The following is a 23,115-nucleotide window of genomic DNA, read 5'->3' as shown; positions in this document are numbered from 1 at the left end:
TCCTGAAGCTTGTGATCATGCTTGTGACATCACTGAAGGTCCTGGAGAGGTTTTTTTGCTGCTGGCAATAGTCAGGACTGATGTTCTCCTGCACCCAGTGGCTACAGATGTCTGCTAGTGCCCTAGTGTCCTTTCTGGCTCCTGAACGACTCCCTAATGCATGTACAATAGGGAGCTGCAGGTCAGTCAATCACCCCACACCACTCTACTTTTAACCAAATTTTATCGGGTTAAAGGGGTTGGGGCTAAGTGAGCCGGCTCAGGTTGTTCACGAACAAGAGTCGGCTCTTAGCGAACGAAACATCACTACTTAGTGCAGAGGTAGGCAAAAGTGTTTTTATACTTTACCATTGTTCTTTAAATCAATCATCCATGCCGACTCTTAAAAAGGTTATTCTCTTCATCATACAGTAAGTGTGGAAATGACAGTTGTCTTCTAATTAAGGTTATAATATCACCTAATTTTGCCCAGAAAAAATGGTCTTTTAAAGGGGTGGTCTGCACAAAGGAAAAACTATACAGAACACAGGATAAAGTGTTTAATGGAATCAACAAACATGTACAAAAGAGCCCAAAATCATCTATTTTATATACGTTCTGTGTGGTCTCTTTATCACATCTGCAACACCCTCGCCGATGCAATGGCGAGGTAGTGCTTGCGAATACGTCCCACCTGTATGTAACACCACATTACACTACATGGTCCTTATAGGATCAAGGGGAAATTGCAGTGGTTAATCCTGCCTGGCAAGGCAGATGTTAATCTGTGATGTAATTATGTCAACCAATGTCTGTGTTACATCCTGTCTCTGTGCACTGAGAGGTAATTGGAGGAGCAGCCACCACCTGACCAAGGGAAGGTAATAAAACCCCTAGCCCAGAATGTTCTAGAGAAGTCTCTCCCCAGAGAGAGAAGAGAGCAGTCTCTCCCAGAAGGGAGAAGAGACCGGTCCTAGTCAGGCCCTCTGGGTCTGCAGGACGCAAGCAGAGAGTAGTTAGCTGAGCAGCAGCTCAGAGACTCTAGCATACCAGACCAGTGCAGGAAGAGCCTAGCCCCTGCCTGAAGTGGAGCAATAAGACTAGAGTTAGTGTAGTGAGGAAAGGGGTATCATCCTACCTTCAAGGGTGATACCTGAAGAGATCCAGGACCGAGCTGAAGCATCCTCTAGGACACAGCTGCCTCCCAGCCTGCCCTCCACAACCAGGCTGGTGAACTACATCCTGTGGCTCCCTCCAAATACCTCTCCAGTACTCCACCTGTTAAAGACACGTTTTCTGCAGTTCCTGCCGGTTGCAATAAACGAACTGTAAGTTGTTTTCTTCAACCTCTGTCTCCGTCTGGTCCCTGCTACTACAACTACCCTCATCACCGGCACCCTGTCCATCACCCAGAGACTCACACTCGGGACATTAAGGGGTTGCCCCAGGGAGATCCGCTATAGCAGCCGCTCCCTCATCTTTTCTTGCCAACACCACCCTGCTGGAGACCTGCCAGGCTGTAGGACAGCCCTCCGGTTACCCCGTACCAAGCACCGTGACAATAGCGTGCTTAGGCCGCAACCGCCAGCCACTCCGGTACCGCGGGCCCCGGCTGTCTCCAGGCCTCCCCTTTAAGGCTAGGCCCCGGTGGGGGATGTTGCAAGTGGCGTCACGAACAGGATTGATACTTCTGTGCCTTATTACGGCATTAAAGACTTTCCTTTATTAAAAGACTGTGCTGCCTAACCCTGCTGCCATCCGGGTTTAGGCCTAAGGACTTGTACGTTTCTGGAATGAACTGTGTTATACTGCTGCCACGTGCGGTCGAGCGCCGCTCCCGCACTCCAGAGGTTAATCCTGGCAAGAACTGTACCAGCTCTGCTACATCCGGCGCTGCCGCGCCCGAAGATTTTTACCTCAGAAACTGTGGCGCAGCAAATAATTCCAGCCCGCCAAAACCTTCACTGGCGGGAAACCCAGATGACGCATCAAGTTTCACCCACGCGCGAAGCGCGCGAACCCCGCCTCCTGTGGCGCAGGAAAAATTAGAGCCCGCCACAGCTCTTGGCGGGAAGGACTCGGACTCCTCCCACTGGCTCGAGGCGGACTTCCTGCCCTGCCTCAGAGAAGCGCCAGAACTGGAGTGGACTTTGGACAGCGAGGACAACGCCATGTGGGGTCCTCCGCCTTTCCCTCCTGTGGAGCGTCCGGAGTTTTACGAGGTCCTAGAGACTATGGTGGTGGTCTCTGCGCAGCCTGTCCGAAGACCTTCCGCTGGACATCGGCTGCACCGAGGATTGACTCGGGCCTTCGTCACCAGGACATGTTACCAAACGGTGACGCAATACCAAATCCCACCCGGGCGGTTCCTCGTCCCTATCCCGGCTACCATCCCGGTACCGCGGGTCCACGTGGAGGCGCCACGTGGGGAGGCCCCGACTCCTGCTGAGCCAACGCCTGGGCCTAGTGTGCCCGCTCCACCTGCTCCGAGGCCTACTACTCCTGCTGCGCGGCCTGCTAGCCCCGCGGTGGTGGCTCCTGACCCTCCGGTGGTTCCTGCTCCTGTTCCGGCACCTACCTGTCGCCCAAGGAGATCCGAACCTGAACCGGAGCCACGAGCCCCAGCACCGAAACTTCCGCAGCCTCAAGGCCGAGGTGAGGCCGCCCGCCGGCGACTCCGAGACGCTGTCTCGGACCAGCGACGCCGAGAGAAGGAGGCCCAGCGGTATATGGCCGGCCGATCTACAGCTGGAGCTTGGGTCGAGAAGAATCGCACCACCGGCATGGTCCGGTTCTTCGACAAGCGGAAGGGCTATGGCTTCGCCACCCAGGACTACACCGGACGGGAAGTATTTATACCCCGCCGGTCCGTCAAGAGGCCTGATCTGCCGGAGAGCCTGCACAACCTGAAGCCGGGAGAGTGCATCGAGTTCTCCCTGCAGGAAGGACCTCGAGGACCCTGGGCGGCTGGCGTGATCCGGATCCCCGATTCCGACGAGGACCGCTACTTCCCGCAGGACGACTGGTATGAGGACGACGAGTGGCCGGAGTCTCCGAACACCTCTTCCTCCTCGGCTGCAAGTCCCCGGGCGGTGACCCACGTGAATGCCCCATCCACAGTAATTGTGAGTACGGGTCCCATTGCCATCCATGGGCCGGGCATGATACAGGGCGCCACCCCCACCGGTTCCCCTGCCGGGAGTATTGCCAGGTCCCGCGGCTCTTCTGTGGGAGAAGACATCCCGGCTAGCGAACCTTGTCCGGAGGTTCCATCTAGGCCCGCATCTCCCCTTGCCGGTTACCAATGGGGTGATGACCCGGCCCCGGAAGAACCGGAGCTGGAAGGAGCCGCGGCGCGGCCGCTGGACTCCGTTTATTTTTTCCTGGACCCCTCCGTGGTCCCTGGCTCAGTTGAGCCCCCGGCTGGAACAGCCGACACCCCGGGCGACAGCGCTCCTCCCCCTGAAGGTCCGGAGGATGTTGCTGCACCTGCAGTACCCACTGCTGCCACCGGGTGTCCCCAGCCGGTACCTACTCCCGCTGAGGATGTACAGGATTCCCTGCAGGAGCTGGATCCTGTCTTTGCTGAACCCAGCGATACTAACTAACCCCTGAAGGGCTGTAGCCCGCTTCAGGTACTGCACTTTGTACATATTGTGTATATTTTTCCACTTTCCCCAAAGAGCCAGAGACTTTCCTGAGACTCTTACCCTTATTTATCTCAGTCAAGAGATTATGTGCTATGATAGCACCCTTCCTCTGCCACAGCAGAGATGTCATCAAAGGACTCTGTCCCTCTCCAAATAGAGGAGACCCTTTGCTTCTTCCATTGCACTTTCCCCCCACATCAAGGGCTGTACCCAGAAGATGGACTTTGTCAGTAGAGACCTTCTGAGAGACTTTTGCCAGATACTTCAGGGAAAAGTTGCTATGTCTATTGACTTATTATTCTGCACTTAATGCCTTCCTTTTTAGGTATGGACATTCTGTTTGCACTTTTTATGCCTTTTCTTTGCAGGAAAGAGACATTTACTACCGTGCTACCCTGAGTAGCCTATCTACCTCTGTAACGTTTGTAACGTTTAAGATGTGTACCCATTGGGCTCCTAAGCCAATGTGAATTAACCTGTTGCACACTGTCATATCTGCCAGTAGTCTGCATTAACCCTTTCATAGGCTTTTCAGGTTGTAGTGTGGCTGTGTCGGACCGTCTTTTGTGTAAAACACTGACCGCTACCTGATCCCTCAAACTGAGGTTTGCACATGGGGGTAGTCCGTAAACTGCGGGTCTTTAGGGGACCGGGGGTGTTACACAGATAGCACCTGGATGCCACTCATACATGGGTAAGGTTGTCAGTCAGGAGGTACTCATGTCGCATATGCTCATGCAATGCAGATAGACACCATATAATTGCCGCCAGGGAAGAAGCGTTGATCAAACAAATATACAGGCCTTGGTGCAAGGAGTGGATTACAGGACATGACACCACACCTTTCCTACTGTACAGTTCGGTTTAATGGCGTCAGCGACCAACTGTCATACAGCTCTTACATATTTTTTGTCTTAGTCCGACACCAACCCAGGTGCCTGTCGCCAGGACCATGGGCGGTTTGTCCCTACACCTCACATAGCCTGCACTTCCCAGAAGTGCCCTTAGCCCCCCTCTGTGCCCAAAACAACTGTAGTCGAGCCGAGGGCGGCTCTTTCAATTGCCCCCGGGGTATGCAACACCCTCGCCGATGCAATGGCGAGGTAGTGCTTGCGAATACGTCCCACCTGTATGTAACACCACATTACACTACATGGTCCTTATAGGATCAAGGGGAAATTGCAGTGGTTAATCCTGCCTGGCAAGGCAGATGTTAATCTGTGATGTAATTATGTCAACCAATGTCTGTGTTACATCCTGTCTCTGTGCACTGAGAGGTAATTGGAGGAGCAGCCACCACCTGACCAAGGGAAGGTAATAAAACCCCTAGCCCAGAATGTTCTAGAGAAGTCTCTCCCCAGAGAGAGAAGAGAGCAGTCTCTCCCAGAAGGGAGAAGAGACCGGTCCTAGTCAGGCCCTCTGGGTCTGCAGGACGCAAGCAGAGAGTAGTTAGCTGAGCAGCAGCTCAGAGACTCTAGCATACCAGACCAGTGCAGGAAGAGCCTAGCCCCTGCCTGAAGTGGAGCAATAAGACTAGAGTTAGTGTAGTGAGGAAAGGGGTATCATCCTACCTTCAAGGGTGATACCTGAAGAGATCCAGGACCGAGCTGAAGCATCCTCTAGGACACAGCTGCCTCCCAGCCTGCCCTCCACAACCAGGCTGGTGAACTACATCCTGTGGCTCCCTCCAAATACCTCTCCAGTACTCCACCTGTTAAAGACACGTTTTCTGCAGTTCCTGCCGGTTGCAATAAACGAACTGTAAGTTGTTTTCTTCAACCTCTGTCTCCGTCTGGTCCCTGCTACTACAACTACCCTCATCACCGGCACCCTGTCCATCACCCAGAGACTCACACTCGGGACATTAAGGGGTTGCCCCAGGGAGATCCGCTATAGCAGCCGCTCCCTCATCTTTTCTTGCCAACACCACCCTGCTGGAGACCTGCCAGGCTGTAGGACAGCCCTCCGGTTACCCCGTACCAAGCACCGTGACAATAGCGTGCTTAGGCCGCAACCGCCAGCCACTCCGGTACCGCGGGCCCCGGCTGTCTCCAGGCCTCCCCTTTAAGGCTAGGCCCCGGTGGGGGATGTTGCACATCAGAGTATTATAACAAACCAAACCTTGGTACTAATGAAACAGTCACGTTGTTATACAAATGGAATCCCTGTCCCCACACATTTTTTTCTCTCTTAGACATCATGGTCACGTATCCATTTTCTAAATACAAAAAGATGAAGAAGTGTGCTATGTGGGGCCAAGGTTAGATACAGCAAACCACATACACAAAAATACTAAAAACAATTTAAAAGTACAAAAGTACACAAAATAGAAAAACATGAACAAAGGAGTGCAAGGTATAAGCCTCCTTGTCCAACACCACCTGCCCATCTAAGGTAAATAGGAAGCTTGTTCCTATCGACAAAAAAATATGTAAATGCAGAGTGGCACAATAACTTTTTAACAGTTGTACAAGTGGATACAAGAGACACTGTAACATATCTCCTCTTACTTTAGTACTTTCCATCCTTTCTCTTTTACTCCTAAACTACTTTTCCACCTCCTAATCCAATTTCTGGGAATTCCAACTTGCAAGCAACAAGACCGAAGCTCAGGTTGTAAGGTTACATGCTCTATGTGGATTAGGGCAGGGGTGCACCTATTCACAGGAGCACATTTTCCTCCTAGTGGCTAAAGGTGCACAGCAAAACTCTGACAATTAGGGGGAGATTTATCGCTTGGGTTTTGGCATGTATGCTGCTTTGAAAGCCGCCACTAACACATGTACCTGGTCTAAGTTTAAGTCATGTAGTTGTTGGTTGGTGTAATGCTGTGAAACACTCGATTTATTGAATGAAATTATACATTTTTGAACAAATGTAAAGCCATTTCAGCCAGCAGATGGCGTAGGAAAGTAAGATGCATCAATTGTAAAAAAAAAAAAAAACCTGCAAATAAAAAAGCACAAACCAGCAATGGTGAGACCAGAAGCACAACCCAGACATTTAAGGGAAATCTATCTTCAAAATCAAGAATGATTAACCCGGGGTCAGTTACTCATAGATCCATGCACTGCGATTGTTGTAATCTTATATTTCTTAGTCATGAGCTCCTTCCTTCTAGAATCAACTTTTAAAATTATGCTAATGAGTCTGAAGGGCCCCTGGGGGTTTGACCAGAGCCCCTTTGTGTTGCAGATTCACAGGCTGTTACAGCGTGCAAGGAGCACTTCCCCTCTCCCACAGGCAGAGAGAACGTTGAAATACTGAGGAAGCAGAGGGGGAAGTGCAACAGCTTGTGAAACTGCTTTACAGAGGGGCTCTGGTAACACTACAAGGAGCACTTCAGGCAGCTTAGCATAATTTTAAAAGTTGATTACAGAAAGAAGGAGGCCATGGATAATATATATAAGATGAATCTATGAGTGTCCCTGGTTTATCCAAGCTTCATTTGGATGGTAGATTTCCTTTCTCCACAGAGAAAACATATTGACAATGTATAAGGTGAGGACAGACGAACAACAGTTATTCCTTAAGCTCACACACTGCATTGCTGATTTATTCAATGTTTGTTTTATTCAGTGTTTGCTTTAAATCATGGCTATAAGCATTGAACATGCACATTTCTATACTTAAAAGCAGGTGGACATATGGTCAATTTAATTTTTTCTTATAGCATTGTCTTGTTAGAACTCCTGACATTAAAACAATTGTTTCTCTACCCTTTGTTGAATGTTTATCAGATATGTGGGTAGTCCAATAATAACTCCGATGTTGCCATCCACTTTTTACATCTTCAAAGGGTTTAGACTTTATTGTATTGGATTTCCACACTCTGTTGACTGTTCCACATCTGTAGTAAAGGACCACATTGCATGAAAAGTGGGATATCCCACTGGTTTTGGCTTTAACCCATGAACATGTGGACATGGATACATGAACATTAACTAAAACATAAGATATTACTGCTCTTTGTGCTTTCAGGGTTGTGTTGAAATAGGGTTCGCAAATAATCGTAGTCAACAGTCACCCCATGTGTTTCCCATAAGGGGATGTCATGGGATTTGCATGCTCTCTTTGTTCATCAGATGGTCTTAATTTGATTCAATATGTGCTAAGTCTCTGATTGGGCAAATTCAGAAGAGTCCAAGAGAATTTCATGCCATTGTTTGGAGCAGCATGAACATATTTAGTAGACCTTCTTAATCACTCTGTTTTTTATTTTTTCCATAACAGTATCCAATTAGAAATAATATGATACATTAGACCTATGGTGCAAATTGTTTGTATGATTGTATTGATTGAATGGACATTTATAAGCCTCTAGGAGAAAAATTATTCAGTAATTCCAGCATCTGGATTTTACTTGATGCAAATACTATACTGGGAGCGTTAAAGGAAACCTGTTAAGACAATTTGGGAGACTATACAAACTATTGCTCCTTATGTACCTGTGGTTTAGTGCCCAAGGTCTCCCTGTATTGTATTGTTTTGTGGCTACAAAAAATCCCTTTAATATACACCTTGAGATGTGTCTGTTATGGTGCACTGGACTCCCTGCTCCTGTACGTTGCTTCAGTGAAGATGACATTATACATCTGTCAGAGCAGATCCTGCTAAATTACATTTATTTTTATTCAATTGAACCCGGTGGGACCACATGGGATACAGAATTTAGATATGTTTAGTTATGAGCCCAGTGGGATCATCAGTTGCCCCCAGATGAATTGTGAATACACTCATCAGGTTTGTCCACATAACACTCCATAGCCATAGCCTGTCAGCTGCTACACCTTAGTGTCTGATGGGATCAAGTAGGAGATGACTTATTTTAGCAGTGGTGGCTCTTTGTGTCAGTATATGAGAATACTCTTCCAATGATGCGGCAGAGGAGCACTTTAATACATGACATTCAGCTTAAAATAGGCTAAACTATAACCATTCTCGATATAAACAGTTACACCCATAGAGCATTGGTGGCTCATGATCACATGAGGCCATATGGCTGGCCACCTTGGATATGAGAATATTGTATGTAGCCACTGCTGCTTGGCTGGTTTGCCTAATTTGTTAAAAATAATATAAGAAAATAGACTGTGCAAAGTTGGCCGATGATAACTCAATGGACCAAAGTGGCTCATGAATCTGTCAGCCTGGGAACATGAAGATCATGGTGGCCACCCACAGCATTATTAAGCAAACTCTGACCTTTGTATCCTTTCATGTTATTTTTTTTGTGTTATTTCATTTTAGTCAATTTCTTTACATAAGAAGAAAAATGTAGCTTTCATGTAGTATGTAACCCGTTCCCTGGCATCTGAGTAATATTGTGGGAAACATTGGACATTAGATGTGTGCAGGTGCAGACATGGCAGTCCATACAAATATTTTCCACTTGTGGACATTATGTCTCGATTGTTCCTTTCAATAACAAAGTGTAATATAAATGATGGTAGATTCATTCCAAGCCTATTCATATGAGACCAAAATGTCTGTTCTTTTTTTACTTAGTGGGGGAGGATTGTGGGGGGCCAATGATGGGGGCTATACATTCCTCAATTTACACAAGACAACTGTAGGGATGCATTGTGTGCTGCTGTTGGGAACATAGCATGACGGTTATTTTCTCACATTAGTCAGGGATTTCAAGAGGCTTGATGAAGTTTCTCAAAGAATGCAAACAATTTGTCTATGAAATTTCAAGTCCATTGTGAAGGCCCACCTGTTTTGGCTTTGGAAAAGTTACAAAAACTCAAAAGTTACGAATTGCTGTCTGAAACACAATTCTGAGGTTTCTGGCTCAATTCCAAGGGGATTGTTAGCAGTGAATAACAGGATTGTTGACAGTCTAAGGCATTATAACATACAGTATATAGCTTATAGGTCCCTTCTAGAGTTACGTGAAAAATGTGAACAATGTATATATATCACCTCTGTTCTATCTATTGAAGTTTATTATGAAAAGTACATACATACAAAGCAAATAAACTAGTAAAATATTTACATGTCACAAAACAATAGCTTCCCTTTTTCCATATAATTTAATTTTATACTTTTATACCTGACATACTTGTTATACCTCATGTTATATAGGAAATCACTGGGGTACAAAATGGATTCAAAACAAGCAGTGGATTGCGGACCTCATATGCCACCAATTTCAGTTAGGATTAATCCTAAATCTCCTCTCAGTAGACGCGTTACAGGTGGCAACTAACCAAAAAAAAAGCATGAGAACCTGTGGGTCAGGTCAAGAATCATCAAAAAAGAGCAAAGCATATTGGGGCTTATTTAGTAAGGGTCCGTGGAACTATGCCGCTGCCGACATCATACTATGCACCTGCCAGCTGTGAGATAACATGGCCGCGTCTTGCCGGCCTGTTACAGAAGAAAGAAGAGGAGCCGGGAAGCCAGAAGAGGAGCCCCGATGACATCGGGGTAGCAGCGCAGACATCGGGGGAGCAGCGCAGACATCGCACTCACATGCTAGCAATAGCAACAACAATGAACTAGTGCGAGTGAATTGTGCATGTCCAGAGTTTTGGAACACCTCCAATTCAGCTCCTGTGCGTAGCATGGATGCACAGGAGCTCATGGGAAGGTGTACTGAATGACGGGACTTAAAGTTCCAGGGCGCACCTATCGGCCATCTTGTCCCAGACACCAGCATAAAGGTGGATGAAAGGTACAAAACGGAGAAAAACTAAAGTAATGGAGAAGATTATACACAAATATCAGGTGTATATATTTCGATACATTAGGAAAATAAAAATATAAAAATAAAAAATTACTCACATAGACCCACTCGAGAACCCCTTTCAACATAAATGGTCCATTAAATATTAGTCTAAATGTTATTCCATAGATAAGAAAGACCGATACTACATATGTTTAACATTGACAGGTTATCTTTAATACGGATTAGATGACTCAGTGATAATAAAGGTATACTTGACATAGCAATTTAAAAAAAATTATAAATGTTTTTTTAAAAATTAAAAAAAAATTGTAAGCATTTTGTACTGTGGTTATTCATATAATCAATGTCATATCCCAACGTATGCCTGTTCTCTTGATGACTAGTTGAAATCATCAGCCCTTTTCATGAATGAAAGGAATTTTTTAGCATTGAGTATGTCAATGTAGTTATGAGCTGCAATGCATTACAGGGGTGGTGATGTCACTTAAAAGGTGGGTGGGATTTTGTCAATCGGTTACTTTGGCTAATGTGAAGTTATCAATGAGTACATTGTAGGCCTCATACTAAGAACATTCTGTTCATGTCTCTTCCCTGAAAAACACTCCCAATGATGAAGATGAAATGGATTAGTGATGGGAAGCAGATATAAGATGAGCCAGTATCTTGATTGAATAACCACTGATTGTGCTTTCTTATATTTCAGCGGCGCAGAACCAGATTGTGAAATGTCTGTGTTTGAGTAAAGCTTGCCCAGCACTGTACAATTGCCAAAGTCCTGCCAAACAAGTTTAGTTTGTAAAGCTTTGTTAGATGCTGCCCACACCATTGAACATGCTGAGAAATAGGAACTTTCTGAATAGCTCAACGAATACAAACAAAAGGCTTCCTCCATGTCATAACTCTACAGTCATCTACTGTGTCAGAAATGCTCACATCAGAAAATCTGTATCTGAACTGTGTGGGCAGATAACCCAAGCCCATAACCACCTGTTATGTATATTAAAGGGGGCGGCCTATGGAAGAAAATTCATCACCTGTCCGCAAGGGATCCAACTCTTGTAATCCCCACCAATCATTATAAGGATCAGTGGTTACGCATCCACCATACCACTTTATTCATTTTCTACGGCACTGACCACATTCATGATTACCTTTCTCAGGAAACCTCTCATCAGAAATTGGCCTAATAAACCAATACCAGTTTGTTGTAAGGCAGCTTCACACCTTTGAGATCAAGTCATGAAAGAGACATATTCTCGAAGGTGTTCTGCTGCTTGACAACCTACTGGTAGTGGTTAATTAGGTCAATTTCCGCTGACAGGTTCCCTTTAAATAGGGGCTTAAGATCCAAAAAGTCTGAAAAAAAATGTATCATATATCCTGTAAGTAAGCAATAAATGTTTTTAGAAGGGACAGTGACTATAACTAGCAAAATACATTCCGTCTGCTCCTGGACCCCGAGGACCAGTACAGTGACCCACTAATTGGATATAATGTGGTATAATATTATTTTTATGGAGCCCCTGAGGCCCATACCATATGGGAATGCTAATTCAGGCCTATGCATGTACATTTATGGGAAAATTCTTATTTTGGAACATGCATTTAAGAAATACAATGTTCAAAATATTGAAAGACTATGAATATATGTACATACGTGTAAAAAGCATTACTATGTTTTGTACCACCTACAAACAGAAATCTTTTAACATTAATAGCATCTTCATTGCATAAGTAAGTTATGGTTACATTGCCATGCCAGAAACAGTCTAATGAACAAGAAACACACTGGGGGGAATGCATTATTGCTCCAGTGCCTATAAAATGACAGATTTGCACCAAAAAAAAACACACATTTATGAAGGCTTTTAGACCATGACCAATTTCCGAGCCATTCAACAAAGACGTATGCCCTTGTGAAATTGGACTTGGTTTCTGACAGTCTTAGGCTACATTCACACTGCCGTTGCCCGCCCGTACCGTACCGTAGCAGGCTCAGCTCACCCCCGCCCCTCTCCATAGGAAGTTATGGTGCACGGCGCCGTACTCCGGGTAAAGATAAGACAGGTCCTATCTTTTTCCCGGGTACGGAGCGGTACGGTGCCGCACTTGTGCTGCACCGTACCGCTCCCGTAGGGCGCCGTGCGCCCAGTGCCGTCTATAGGGGCCGTATATATGCCGGCCGTATATACGTCACTCATACGTCAGTGTGAATATAGCCTTATACTGCAACAAATGAATTATCACAATGATGAATCTGGAGCAGCACAAGACTAGTGGTGACCTTTCTGTAGTGTCGGAGCCTGAGACACATTATTAAATTCCAGCTACAGTATCAGTTACTGCACATAGGACCTTAACTGGGCATTGATGGTCCTAGGAGGTACCACAAAGGAGCAGACATTAATGGTCTATTTTATCAATGTAAACACTTGGAAAACTCTGTAAAGTGATGCAAACGAATAAAGCTTAAAAACTTAAAAGTTGAAAATAATAGAGATAATTCCACTTAAAGACTGGAATCAGAAATAAAAATCCTTCTTTTTTCTTTCAGATAATACTTTGGGCATTGTCCTCGGGTGCGTCTTTGGGTTCTTAACCCTATTAGTCCTCCTAATATTGATTGCCCTTCATGAAAAAAAGCACAGCAAGTAAGTGGTATGGCGTTAACATGATAATCCAGGTTAAAAATTAAAATTTTTTGTTTTACCCCTATTGTAAAACAAGTATGATTCAGAACTCTTTGAACTGTTGTCATATATGTGGTCTCAGATCATCTAGAGAGGCAGATTTAAAGTATGATGGTTTCGGGTTAATTGCTGCAAGTTTAAGCTGGGTTCACACCTCCTTATTTGCCATAAGAAGGATTCGGACACGTTCTTACTGTACAATGTATAGTATAGACATTGCCCGGGGACCCCCCTCCCCCATGAAGGGGATGTTGCCCCGGTGATGTCTCTGGACAGTGACATCACCAGATGCGCCCACCTGCCGAGCAAAGTATGTGCTGTGGGGAGAGAAGCAATATGATGAATCCACTCCACATAGCCGTCCATTGCCTCCATTGAGTGCATACGTGCCTCAGGCGGAGGCTGCAAGATAAAAAGACATAGCTTGCACTGGTAGAGAGGTAGAAGAAAGGAAAGGCAGAATACAGGAACACAGGAGAGGTAGAAAAGGAAAGGCAAAACACAGGAGCTGAGAAGAGGCAGAATACACGAGCAAAGAATGTAGAAGAGAAGGAATACAGAAGTGGTGGAGAGGTGGACTCAAACACATTATATGAACACAATCTAATTAAATAGGGCTTCATTAGTCCCCAGCCTAATGAAGCCCTATATTGTGCTCAAGTCTAATAAATTACTTTATTGTCCCTCCAGCATTATTATGAAGTGTCTAAGACTAGTGATGTGCCTATTGCCTTTATAATAACCAGTGACATAACTAGGAGAGCTTGGGCCCCATAGCAGATTTCTCCATGGGGGCCCCTTTCCCACAAAAAAATTTCTACATATTGGTACAGACACATTTATACAATCACACACATTTACGCACTCATGTATACACATTTATATTATAAACACACATAAGGTTTTAAACTCATACACTCATTTTTATATTCTTATATACACTTATGCACATTTATGTACTCATATATACATTTATACACTAATACATACAGTATATACAAACTCATACAGACAGACTTGCCACTGCTCCGGCTCAGCCAGATACATCAGGAGGCAGGTCCTGGACAGGGCCTTGCATAGAAATAAATGCAGCAGGCAAATTTTCACATGTGAAAATTCACCAGCTGCAGGGATTGCGCAGGCGCTGAGACAGGACAGCCCCGTGCCTGCCCATTCCTCATCGGCTGCTCCCCACTGTCGTGAAGGTGGCGGATCGGTGAAAATAATGGGTAGTGCTAGCTACAAGGTACCATTTGCGATTGTTTCAGGGCTTCTACGCCTCCAATACTGCCTATACATACAGCATATATACACATACATACAGTATACACAGCATCTACACACAAACTGTGCATACATACAACATATACAAACAGTATATGCAGCATATAAATACTGCATATACACATACATACTGCATATACACATACTTACAGCATATACACATATATAAACAGTATATGCAGCATATACACATACATACAGCAAATATACACATATATACATACACGCCATGTACCGTATATACTCGTGTATAAGCCGAGTTTTTACACGGCTTATACACGAGTCAATACATAGCGACACATACTTAAAAAATACTTAAAAAATAATAAACTTATATACTCACCCTCCAGTGGCCCCGATGTGCAGCGCTGCTCCCCCGATGTCCGCACGGGTCCTCTTCTGGCTTCCGCGCCCGTCTTCTTTCTTCTGTAACATCGTGCTTGGCGCCACCATTTTTTTCTCCCGGGCAGCGCCTAGTATGACGTCAGCGGCGGTGCATCATACTATGCGCCTGCCGGTCGCGGTGGCGGCACCCAGCCGCCAGAAGACGAGCCGCGCGGACATCGCTGCGCATCGGGTTAACCAGAGGGTGAGTATATAAGTTTATTAATTTTTTTAATGCTGGGCTGGCTGTATACTACTGGGGGCAGGCTGTATACTACTGGGGGCAAGCTGTATGCTACTGGGGGCAAACTGTATACTACTGGGGGCAAGCTGTATACTACTGGGGGCAGGCTGTATACTACTGGGGGCAGGCTGGGGTGGCTGTATACTACTGGGGGCAGGCTGAGGTGGCTGTATACTACTGGGGTGGCTGTATACTACAGGGGGAAGGCTGGGGTGGCTGTATACTACTGGGGGAAGGCTGTATACTACTTGAGGCTGGCTGTATACTACTGGGGTGGGCTGTGTCGTCCGGTGGGGAAGGGGTGGGGAGGGGAAGCTGGGGTGTTGGGGAGGGGTGCTGTGGTGTTGTGGGGGAGAAGGGGAGCTGGGGTGTTGGGGGGGGGCGGGCAGGTGCAGGGCAGAGCGCTGTTCTTTGGGCTGGGAAGTTATAGGTGGGTGTGCCAGCTTGTGAGGGGATGTGCTGGTCGGCGGGAGGGAGGATGAAGAGGATGGGATGGAAGAGTTTGGGGTGGATCTGAGGGCAGGAGACTACACGGCCAGCACAGGTGGGCAGCTCTGCGTTAAGCACAGCAGGCGGGGCTGTGTTCTGCTGTGCTGTTGGCAGGGAGTGAAGGGCCTGGGAGAACGGCAATAATACATTTTTGTTTCGCCGCCCATCCCGGGCCCCTGTGCAGCACCGTAGCAACCATAGCTGTTGTTACGCCACTGATAATAACTATACTGTGTCCTGTCACCTCCTTGACATCTGTTGAAAGATGTAGGTAGCAAAATGAGGTGATAGCATGCCAAGCTATGACATTTGCTCCCAATCAAATGGTTCTGTGTGTTAAAGACACAGATGCAATGAATGTACTTACTTGCAGGCAATGGGTACTACCATTATGTTTGACCTGGGATTAGGATATAATTAGTAAATGAAATCAGCCATTGCTCTTTTATAACTGAAGCATTTTGCAGTCCAAATAACAGCAATATTGCAAAAAAAAGGCAATTCCAAATAATATATGACTACCGTAATAGATGGTGTAACAGTACATCAAACGTCAGCTTCCGCTGTAAGGAGAGGGCTCATGGGCTGAACTCTCTCCATACAAGGTGGGTGTTTGCATTATATTGCAACACCCACCAGTAACACCCACGGTCTGTGCTGGCACTGATTGCAGGTGTTAACCACGGAAATGCCCCAAGAAAAGCTGCCAGTGGCATTTAAATTTCAGCAGCACCTGTAAGGTCAATGGAGGGCAGCGATCAGTTACTATGACAGCCTCCAGTCATACAAAGACCTTGTTTTAAACAATTTATTACAATGTGCGATTTGCTCATTGTAATGGCAGTATATGGTAGGATCAATCAGACAACATGGGTTAAAGTACCCTAGGGGTCTCAAAAATAGTAAAAAAATAAAACTTAAAAAAATGTAATTAAAAAAAACTAAAAATTAAAAAAACACCCTTTTCCATAGAACTTATATGAATATAAATAAACAGTAAAAATCATAAACATGTTATAGTTATTGCCACATTCCAAAATGTCTATCAAAATAAAGTAACAGTTATTCCCGGCGTTTAACCCCATAATGGAAAATACAATTTTTAGCCGTTTTAAAAAATATTAAAGATTATATAAAAGGAGATCAAAAGGCCATATATTCATTAAAATGGTAGCATTCAAAACATTATTTAAAATCTCAAAAAATGACAACACCCACAGCTCCGTACACCAAAGTATGAAAAAGTTATTACTGTTAAGAATTTTTTTTTTTGTACAGGAGGTTTTTTTCCCTGCCTTCCAGAATATGTCATGGAATATTAAATACTGTCACAATGAAGTTCAATTTGTTACACAGAAAACAAGCCCTCACACAGCTCTTTACATGGAAAAATTCGGAAGTTATAGATTTTTGATAGTGGGGAGTGAAAAGTGGAAATGCAAAACCGATAAAGGCCCTGGTCGTTATGGGTTAAAAAATAAATTTTAAAAAACCTGGGTTTTTACACTTCTAAATTTATTCCAATAGGTAACAAGTATAGACGGGCTAGATTACACCCCACGTGGCTTACAGCTACAGTTAAAAGGGCAATTAATGAGAAAAAGAGGGCATTTAAAAAATATAAATCTGACGGGTCACCAGAGGCTTTCAAAACTTACCACAATCTGTAAAAAGGAAATCAAATCAGCCAAAATACAAAATGAAAGACAGGTGGCTAAAGATAGCAAAAAAAAAACAAGAATTTTTTTAGGTATAAAAAAATGGGTCAGAACAGGTAGGACCCCTTTATTCTGAAAATGGGGCATCAGTGACTGGAGACCAAGAGACGGCGGAGTTACTTAATAGGTTTTTTAGCTCCGTTTATACAATAGAAGATAGAACTTCTGACTTGGGTGGTGCCAGTGCGGGTCATGCACCCTGTAATATACTATACTAGTCTACTATGTAGATATTATCCAATCTAAGCTAAGTATACAAAGCTCCTGGACCAGATGGGTTACACCCCAGAGTTCTTAAAGAACTCAGTTCTGTTATTGCTGTACCACTGTCTAAAATCTTCAGGGATTCCGTAATGTCTGGTGTGGTGCCAAGTGACTGGCGCAACGCAAATGTGGTGCCAATATATAAAAAGGGCTCTAGAACTTCGCCAGGCAATTGCAGGCCTGTAAGCTTAACTTCCATTGTGGGGAAAGTATTGAAAGGGTTAGTAAAAGACTACATACAGGAGTATGTGACATGAAATAGTATAATAAGTGACAGCCAGCATGGGTTTACTAAGGATAGAAGTTGTCAGACTAACCTTATCTGCTTCCAAGAAGAGTTGAGCAGATGCCTGGATGGAGGAGCAGCTGTGGATATTGTGTTCTTGGACTTTGCAAAGGCATTTGACACTGTTCCTCATAGACGCCTGATGGGTAAAATTAGGGCTATTGGTTTGGCAGAAATCATTTGCAATTGGATTGAAAACTGGCTGAAGGATCGTATCCAGAGAGTTGTGGTCAATGATTCCTACTCGGAATGGTTACCAGTTATGAGTGGTGTACCCCAGGGTTCTGTGCTTGGCCCACTACTATTTAATATATTTATTAATGATATAGAGGTAGGAATTAATAGCACTGTGTCTATTTTTGCAGATGACACCAAACTGTGTAGTGTAATACAGTCTATGGAGGATGTTCATAGGCTGCAGGGTGACTTGAACAAACTGAATGTTTGGTCATCCACTTGGCAAATGAGGTTTAATGTGGATAAATGTAAGGTTATGCACCTGGGGGCCAATAATCCAAAGGCAAAATATGTCCTTGGGGGAGTAAATCTGGGAGAGTCCCTTGTTGAGAAGGACCTGGGGGTACTAGTAGATCATAAATTGAATAACAGCATGCAATGTCAATCAGCTGCCTCTAAAGCTAGTAGGATCTTGTCATGTATCAAAAGTGGTATGGACTCTCATGATAGGGATGTAATATTACCACTATACAAGGCACTGGTTCGGCCACACCTGGAATATGCTGTCCAGTTCTGGGCACCGGTCCATAAAAAGGATGCCCTGGAGCTGGAGAGGGTTTAACGTAGAGCCACAAAAAAGATAACGGGTATGGAGGGTCTTAATTATGAGGAAAGATTAAAACAACTAGATTTATTTAGTCTGTAAAAGAGACGACTACGAGGGGACATGATTAATTTATAAAAATATATGAATGGTCCATACAAAAAATATGGTGGTAAGTTGTTTCAGATTAAATCAAATCAAAAGACGAGAGGGCACTGTCTCCGTTTGGAGAAACCAAGGTTTAATCACCGGAGGCGACAGGGCTTTTTTACTATGAGAACTGTCAATCTGTGGAATAGCTGGCCTCAGGAGCTGGTCACAGGGGGGACAGCGGAGAGCTTCAAGAAGGGTCTAGATGCCTTTTTACACCTAAATAACATTGATTGTTATGCTATATAGGATTGTTTCCCCTAAATCCCTTCCTCATCCAATCCCTACCCTTCCTTGGTTGAACTTGATGGACAAGTGTCTTTTTTCAACCGTATAAACTATGAAACTATGGTGTGGGGAAGCCACATGAATGTTCACAGTCCTTGATCTTCTGTTCCCTTTGTCAAACTTTTTTATTTTATTATCTATCACTTTTTTATATTTAGTACATGGGAAGAATATGATAAAAAAAAATTTTAACACTGAGGACTGTGTATAATGCATGTCCGGGACACAAATCTGAGTTTGTTACGTGTGTAGGATTCCAGTATCATCAAATTAAACCTAGTGATTAATAACATGCCGCGTTCTGGCAAAGTCTCAAACTATAAATGTGCTCCTTCCTGAGCCTTGGGTGACACAGGCGATGTTACAAGATAACCTTATACACAACCTATCATCTTCCTTGGCAGGCTGGTTGCCAATAACTAAGTGTTTTAAACATGACAGGTGAGGTCTGTCCATCCTTTGGCTAAATATCATGCTATTTTTAGAATTTCAAAGAGTAGAATTACTTAATTTTGTAACAAATGTTCCTAGTTAATGCTGCCATTCATTGATAAAGTGAAGGGTAAAAGCTTCGCCCGTTGATATCTCATACCTATGAATTAAAGGGCATGTAGCAAAAGAATCCGGAATGTGTTTTAAAAGCCTGAGGTCTGTACATAGAAATTTAAAAGGGGGTAATTGATATTCTGTTGCTGTGTCCAGCACTTGTATTCTCAACTCCTGTGGTTTATACAATGTGACCTCCAGCTACCAAATGGATAGTAATAGAATAATTAGAAGCACTTGCAACTAATTATAGTGTGAAAGGCAGCAGAGAGAATTTCAAAAGATGCAATAAACAACCAGGTGCAATCCTCACCTTGTAAATATAGGATTAAATAGCGTTCCGGACAAGTAGTAGGATACAATATCACATGATTATTTCAAGTAACTAAAAGGTACATGTTCCCAATCACCTTGAATGCTTGAATAGAGGATACACCAGCTGCACAGTCCCAGTATTTTTCACAAAAAAAGGTTGTCAAGCAGCAGCAAAAGTCCTTTCAGGGCAAGCACCTGGGATCCAAAGTTCTGGTGCTTGTTGGGGATAGGACCAAAGAGAATCCTCATGCTGCTTGAGGATGACATACTAGATAAGAATAACATAAGGATGTAAAATGCTACATTTAATTTTTTGATGCATTTTCACTGTGGTAAGTAAAACTGAACAAATGTATCATTTCTTGACCCAGGGTTGGCGCCAGCACTGGGTATACCTGGGCAAGTGCTGGGGCCAATATAAGCAATCCATGGGAGAGATGGGGGCTTTATCTAATGAATCCATAGGGTGTGAGGGGACTGTATATAAAATAACCATAAGAAGGCTGTTTGGCATGATAGCCTAGCCCTAGGGAATATTTTAGGGAACAGGAGACTGTTTTCATTCCTGAATGTTGAACGCTGCCCTGTGAGTTCACGGCAAAGGGGTCCACTGAAGCTCTATCGCCCAGGGGCCTACTGAAACCTGGAGCTGACCCAGTCTAAACCCATGTGTCCCTGACCTTAAAGTAAAATACCTCTTGACATACAACATTCAGTGGAGATTATAATAATAATCTTTATGTATATAGGGCCATCATTTTCCATAGCTCTTTACAACTCATAGGAGACATATACAAATAAAATAAGACATTACAAAGTACAAACATATGGAACAATAGGAGTGAGGGCCCTGCTCGAAAGAGCTTACAGTCTATGAGGATGAGGGGGTGACACAAGAGGGATAAGAGCTTGTATAATGGTCCAGACATTCTTTATAAGGGAAGAGGCTAAAATAATTTTATAAATAAAAATTCTGCTGCTTGACCCAGTCTTCAGTCTCCATCTTATTTACAAAGTCCAAGGTCAATGGGACTGCAGGGAAGCCTGGAGCTTGGTATCTACCTGGGGTTTGCCAGTTACCAGATAAGAAACAAAAACTCCATAAATCTCCCACCCAGTGTAACAATCTATTACTATTTTTGTTTTGCAGGAAGAAAGAGATAACGGTCCCTTCAGTGACTTTCACGCAAACTAAAGATCCATAGAGAGAGTCTACATGAAATGACAGAAGAGACGCTGCCTACAAGCCATACTTTATATACAATGTTCTATTTTACAGAACTGTCAATGAATCAATGCAGAAAATGTTATTAAATATAATGCGTCTGACTACAACTGTCAATTGGCAATAATGGTCATATTTTGAAAATATATTTTTGACATAACTACCTGCTGTAATTGGATCTTAAGAATTAGTTTTCTGATCATTAAGGAGCCAGTGTGCAGTGAACACTGAGGGGAGAGAGACATACCGAGTGGGCTTAGTCAGGGACCCCCAATCCCGGCACATTGACTGCAGCCATGGCAGGTTATAGTGCAATTCTACAACAGGACGAAATAATTTGGTTGCAAGATCAGAGTATTTCCAGAGGGGGGGGGGGGTGCACAACAGCCCTTTATAAATTCTTCCTTTTATCTGTTAAATAAAGAAAAGGTTATTGGGTTTCCTGCTTAATATTAAATAGTAATAATAATAAAACGATTAAAATTTAGCACAATAAGAAACAGCCTGTGATCACTGTGTGCAAGCCCCAGCCCAGTGGCATCATCTGTGGCTAACTCACAGTCATTTACAGTCACAGCATAGTGAATGGGATATCTAAAAAACGGTGCAAAAGAACCTACAGAAGCCGGTGCGGGTTCAGAATCCATGCCATGATACCATATATACTGAAATATAGGCCAGTTTTTCAGCACAATGGGGTACATATAGTAAGAACAGTTCAGTCTGTGCTATGTGCAGTTTGACTGTATGGTGTGCAGAGGGCCCCAGATTCATGATTTCTGGTGCTCATTCTTCAAGAATCTGGCCCCCCCTGCATTGCTCCGACAGAGTGGACCAGAGTTTGTTGCACCTTTAACATGGGGCGTGCAACACACTTCTGTCAGACTTTGCATGATAAATGTGGTGCACAATCCGACTGAGCAGCTGAACGCCCCTTAAAGTGGAAAAATTTGCGTGGCATGAAGAATAGTGCAGCCGCGACACAAAAGTGTTCCCCCCCAGTTTTCCGAGCTTCCTATATAGCTGTGTGAATACATATGGGTACATCCGCACTGCCCACACAACACACACACACACTATGATGCAGCGGTAACACTGCTTGATGACATCATAGGGTGTACGAGAGCACCTGAATCTGTCTCTACCCGCACCAGGAAAGGTGGGACGGTGTCCTGGTAGACAAAGAAGCTGGAGGGAGCGCTGGTAGATGAGTATGATAGGTGAGTATTTTGTGCTGTAACACCTGTTTATTTGGGGCATGTGCCCTATATACTTGGGGCAGATCCTAGAATAACCTATATACCGGGGCAGTGTGCTGGACATACCTACAGTATATATTGGTGTCAGTGTACAGGGCATACCTATATACTGGGGGCAGTTTGATGGACATACTTATATACCGTCATATAATTAGTGGTAGAGGCTGCTGGGCATTTCATGAGTGAGGGAAGGCTGATACCAATGCATTTTACACCTTAGGCTTGTACTTGAGTAAAGAAGTTTTGCAAGTTTTTCATGGAAAATAAGGTGCCTTTGCCTATATTCAGGTTGGCTTATACTCAAGTATTCTAATTTTCTGAAATAATGACTTTTGGGTTTTCCTTGGGTCATCTGTAAGTCAGGTGTCGTTAAGTTAGGACCCACTGTATATAATATATGAGTTTTACTTTTTGAATTGAATTACTGAAAAAAAATAACTTTTTGCTGACTGCAATATCCTACCACTGAAGCCTGACCTAATGGCTTGGGGACAGCTGGCCACTGCAGGGCCTAGCACTGGACTGGCCACAGTCACTTGGTCCAGGTGGAACAGGCCTTGTCCATGCCAGGTCCGGCAAGAGGATTGCAAAAGAGGGGGAGAGTGCAGCATGATGGAGGGTTCCCCCTTGGGCACTCCTGGTGTATGTGTGCATGGGGAATTCAAGGGTAGATGGTAAAGGTGAGGTCTTTGATGTTAGCTGCAGCCAGGGATCACACATAGAGCCAAGGTAGAACTTTAACTTACAGTTCCTTTATATCAGAACTTCAACATAGCAACAAAACAGGTATAGGTCATATCTGCCGAGGACTGAGGTAGCTGGTTGGATGCAGTGTGGCAAAGGATGTTCACAGCCCAGATTCAGTA

General features: G+C 44.3%; 1 protein-coding gene across 1 annotated transcript in view; it reads left to right on the top strand.

Annotated features, from left to right (window-relative positions):
- SUSD2 (sushi domain containing 2) overlaps positions 1–21,100 on the top strand; it is a 110,400-nt gene extending 89,300 nt beyond the window's left edge. The window contains exons 28-29 of the mRNA XM_072142254.1: positions 12,881–12,977; positions 20,916–21,100. Coding sequence (XP_071998355.1) covers positions 12,881–12,977; positions 20,916–20,970 — 152 coding nt within the window. The 3' untranslated portion in view covers positions 20,971–21,100. The remainder of the gene's footprint in view (positions 1–12,880; positions 12,978–20,915) is intronic.
- The last annotated feature ends 2,015 nt before the right edge of the window (positions 21,101–23,115 follow it).

The sequence above is a fragment of the Engystomops pustulosus genome, chromosome 1 (genome assembly GCF_040894005.1).
Source record: "Engystomops pustulosus chromosome 1, aEngPut4.maternal, whole genome shotgun sequence".
NCBI classification, from domain to species: Eukaryota; Metazoa; Chordata; class Amphibia; order Anura; family Leptodactylidae; genus Engystomops; species Engystomops pustulosus.
Note: the sequence above shows the minus strand (reverse complement) of the source record. Positions and strands in the feature narration are given on the sequence as shown.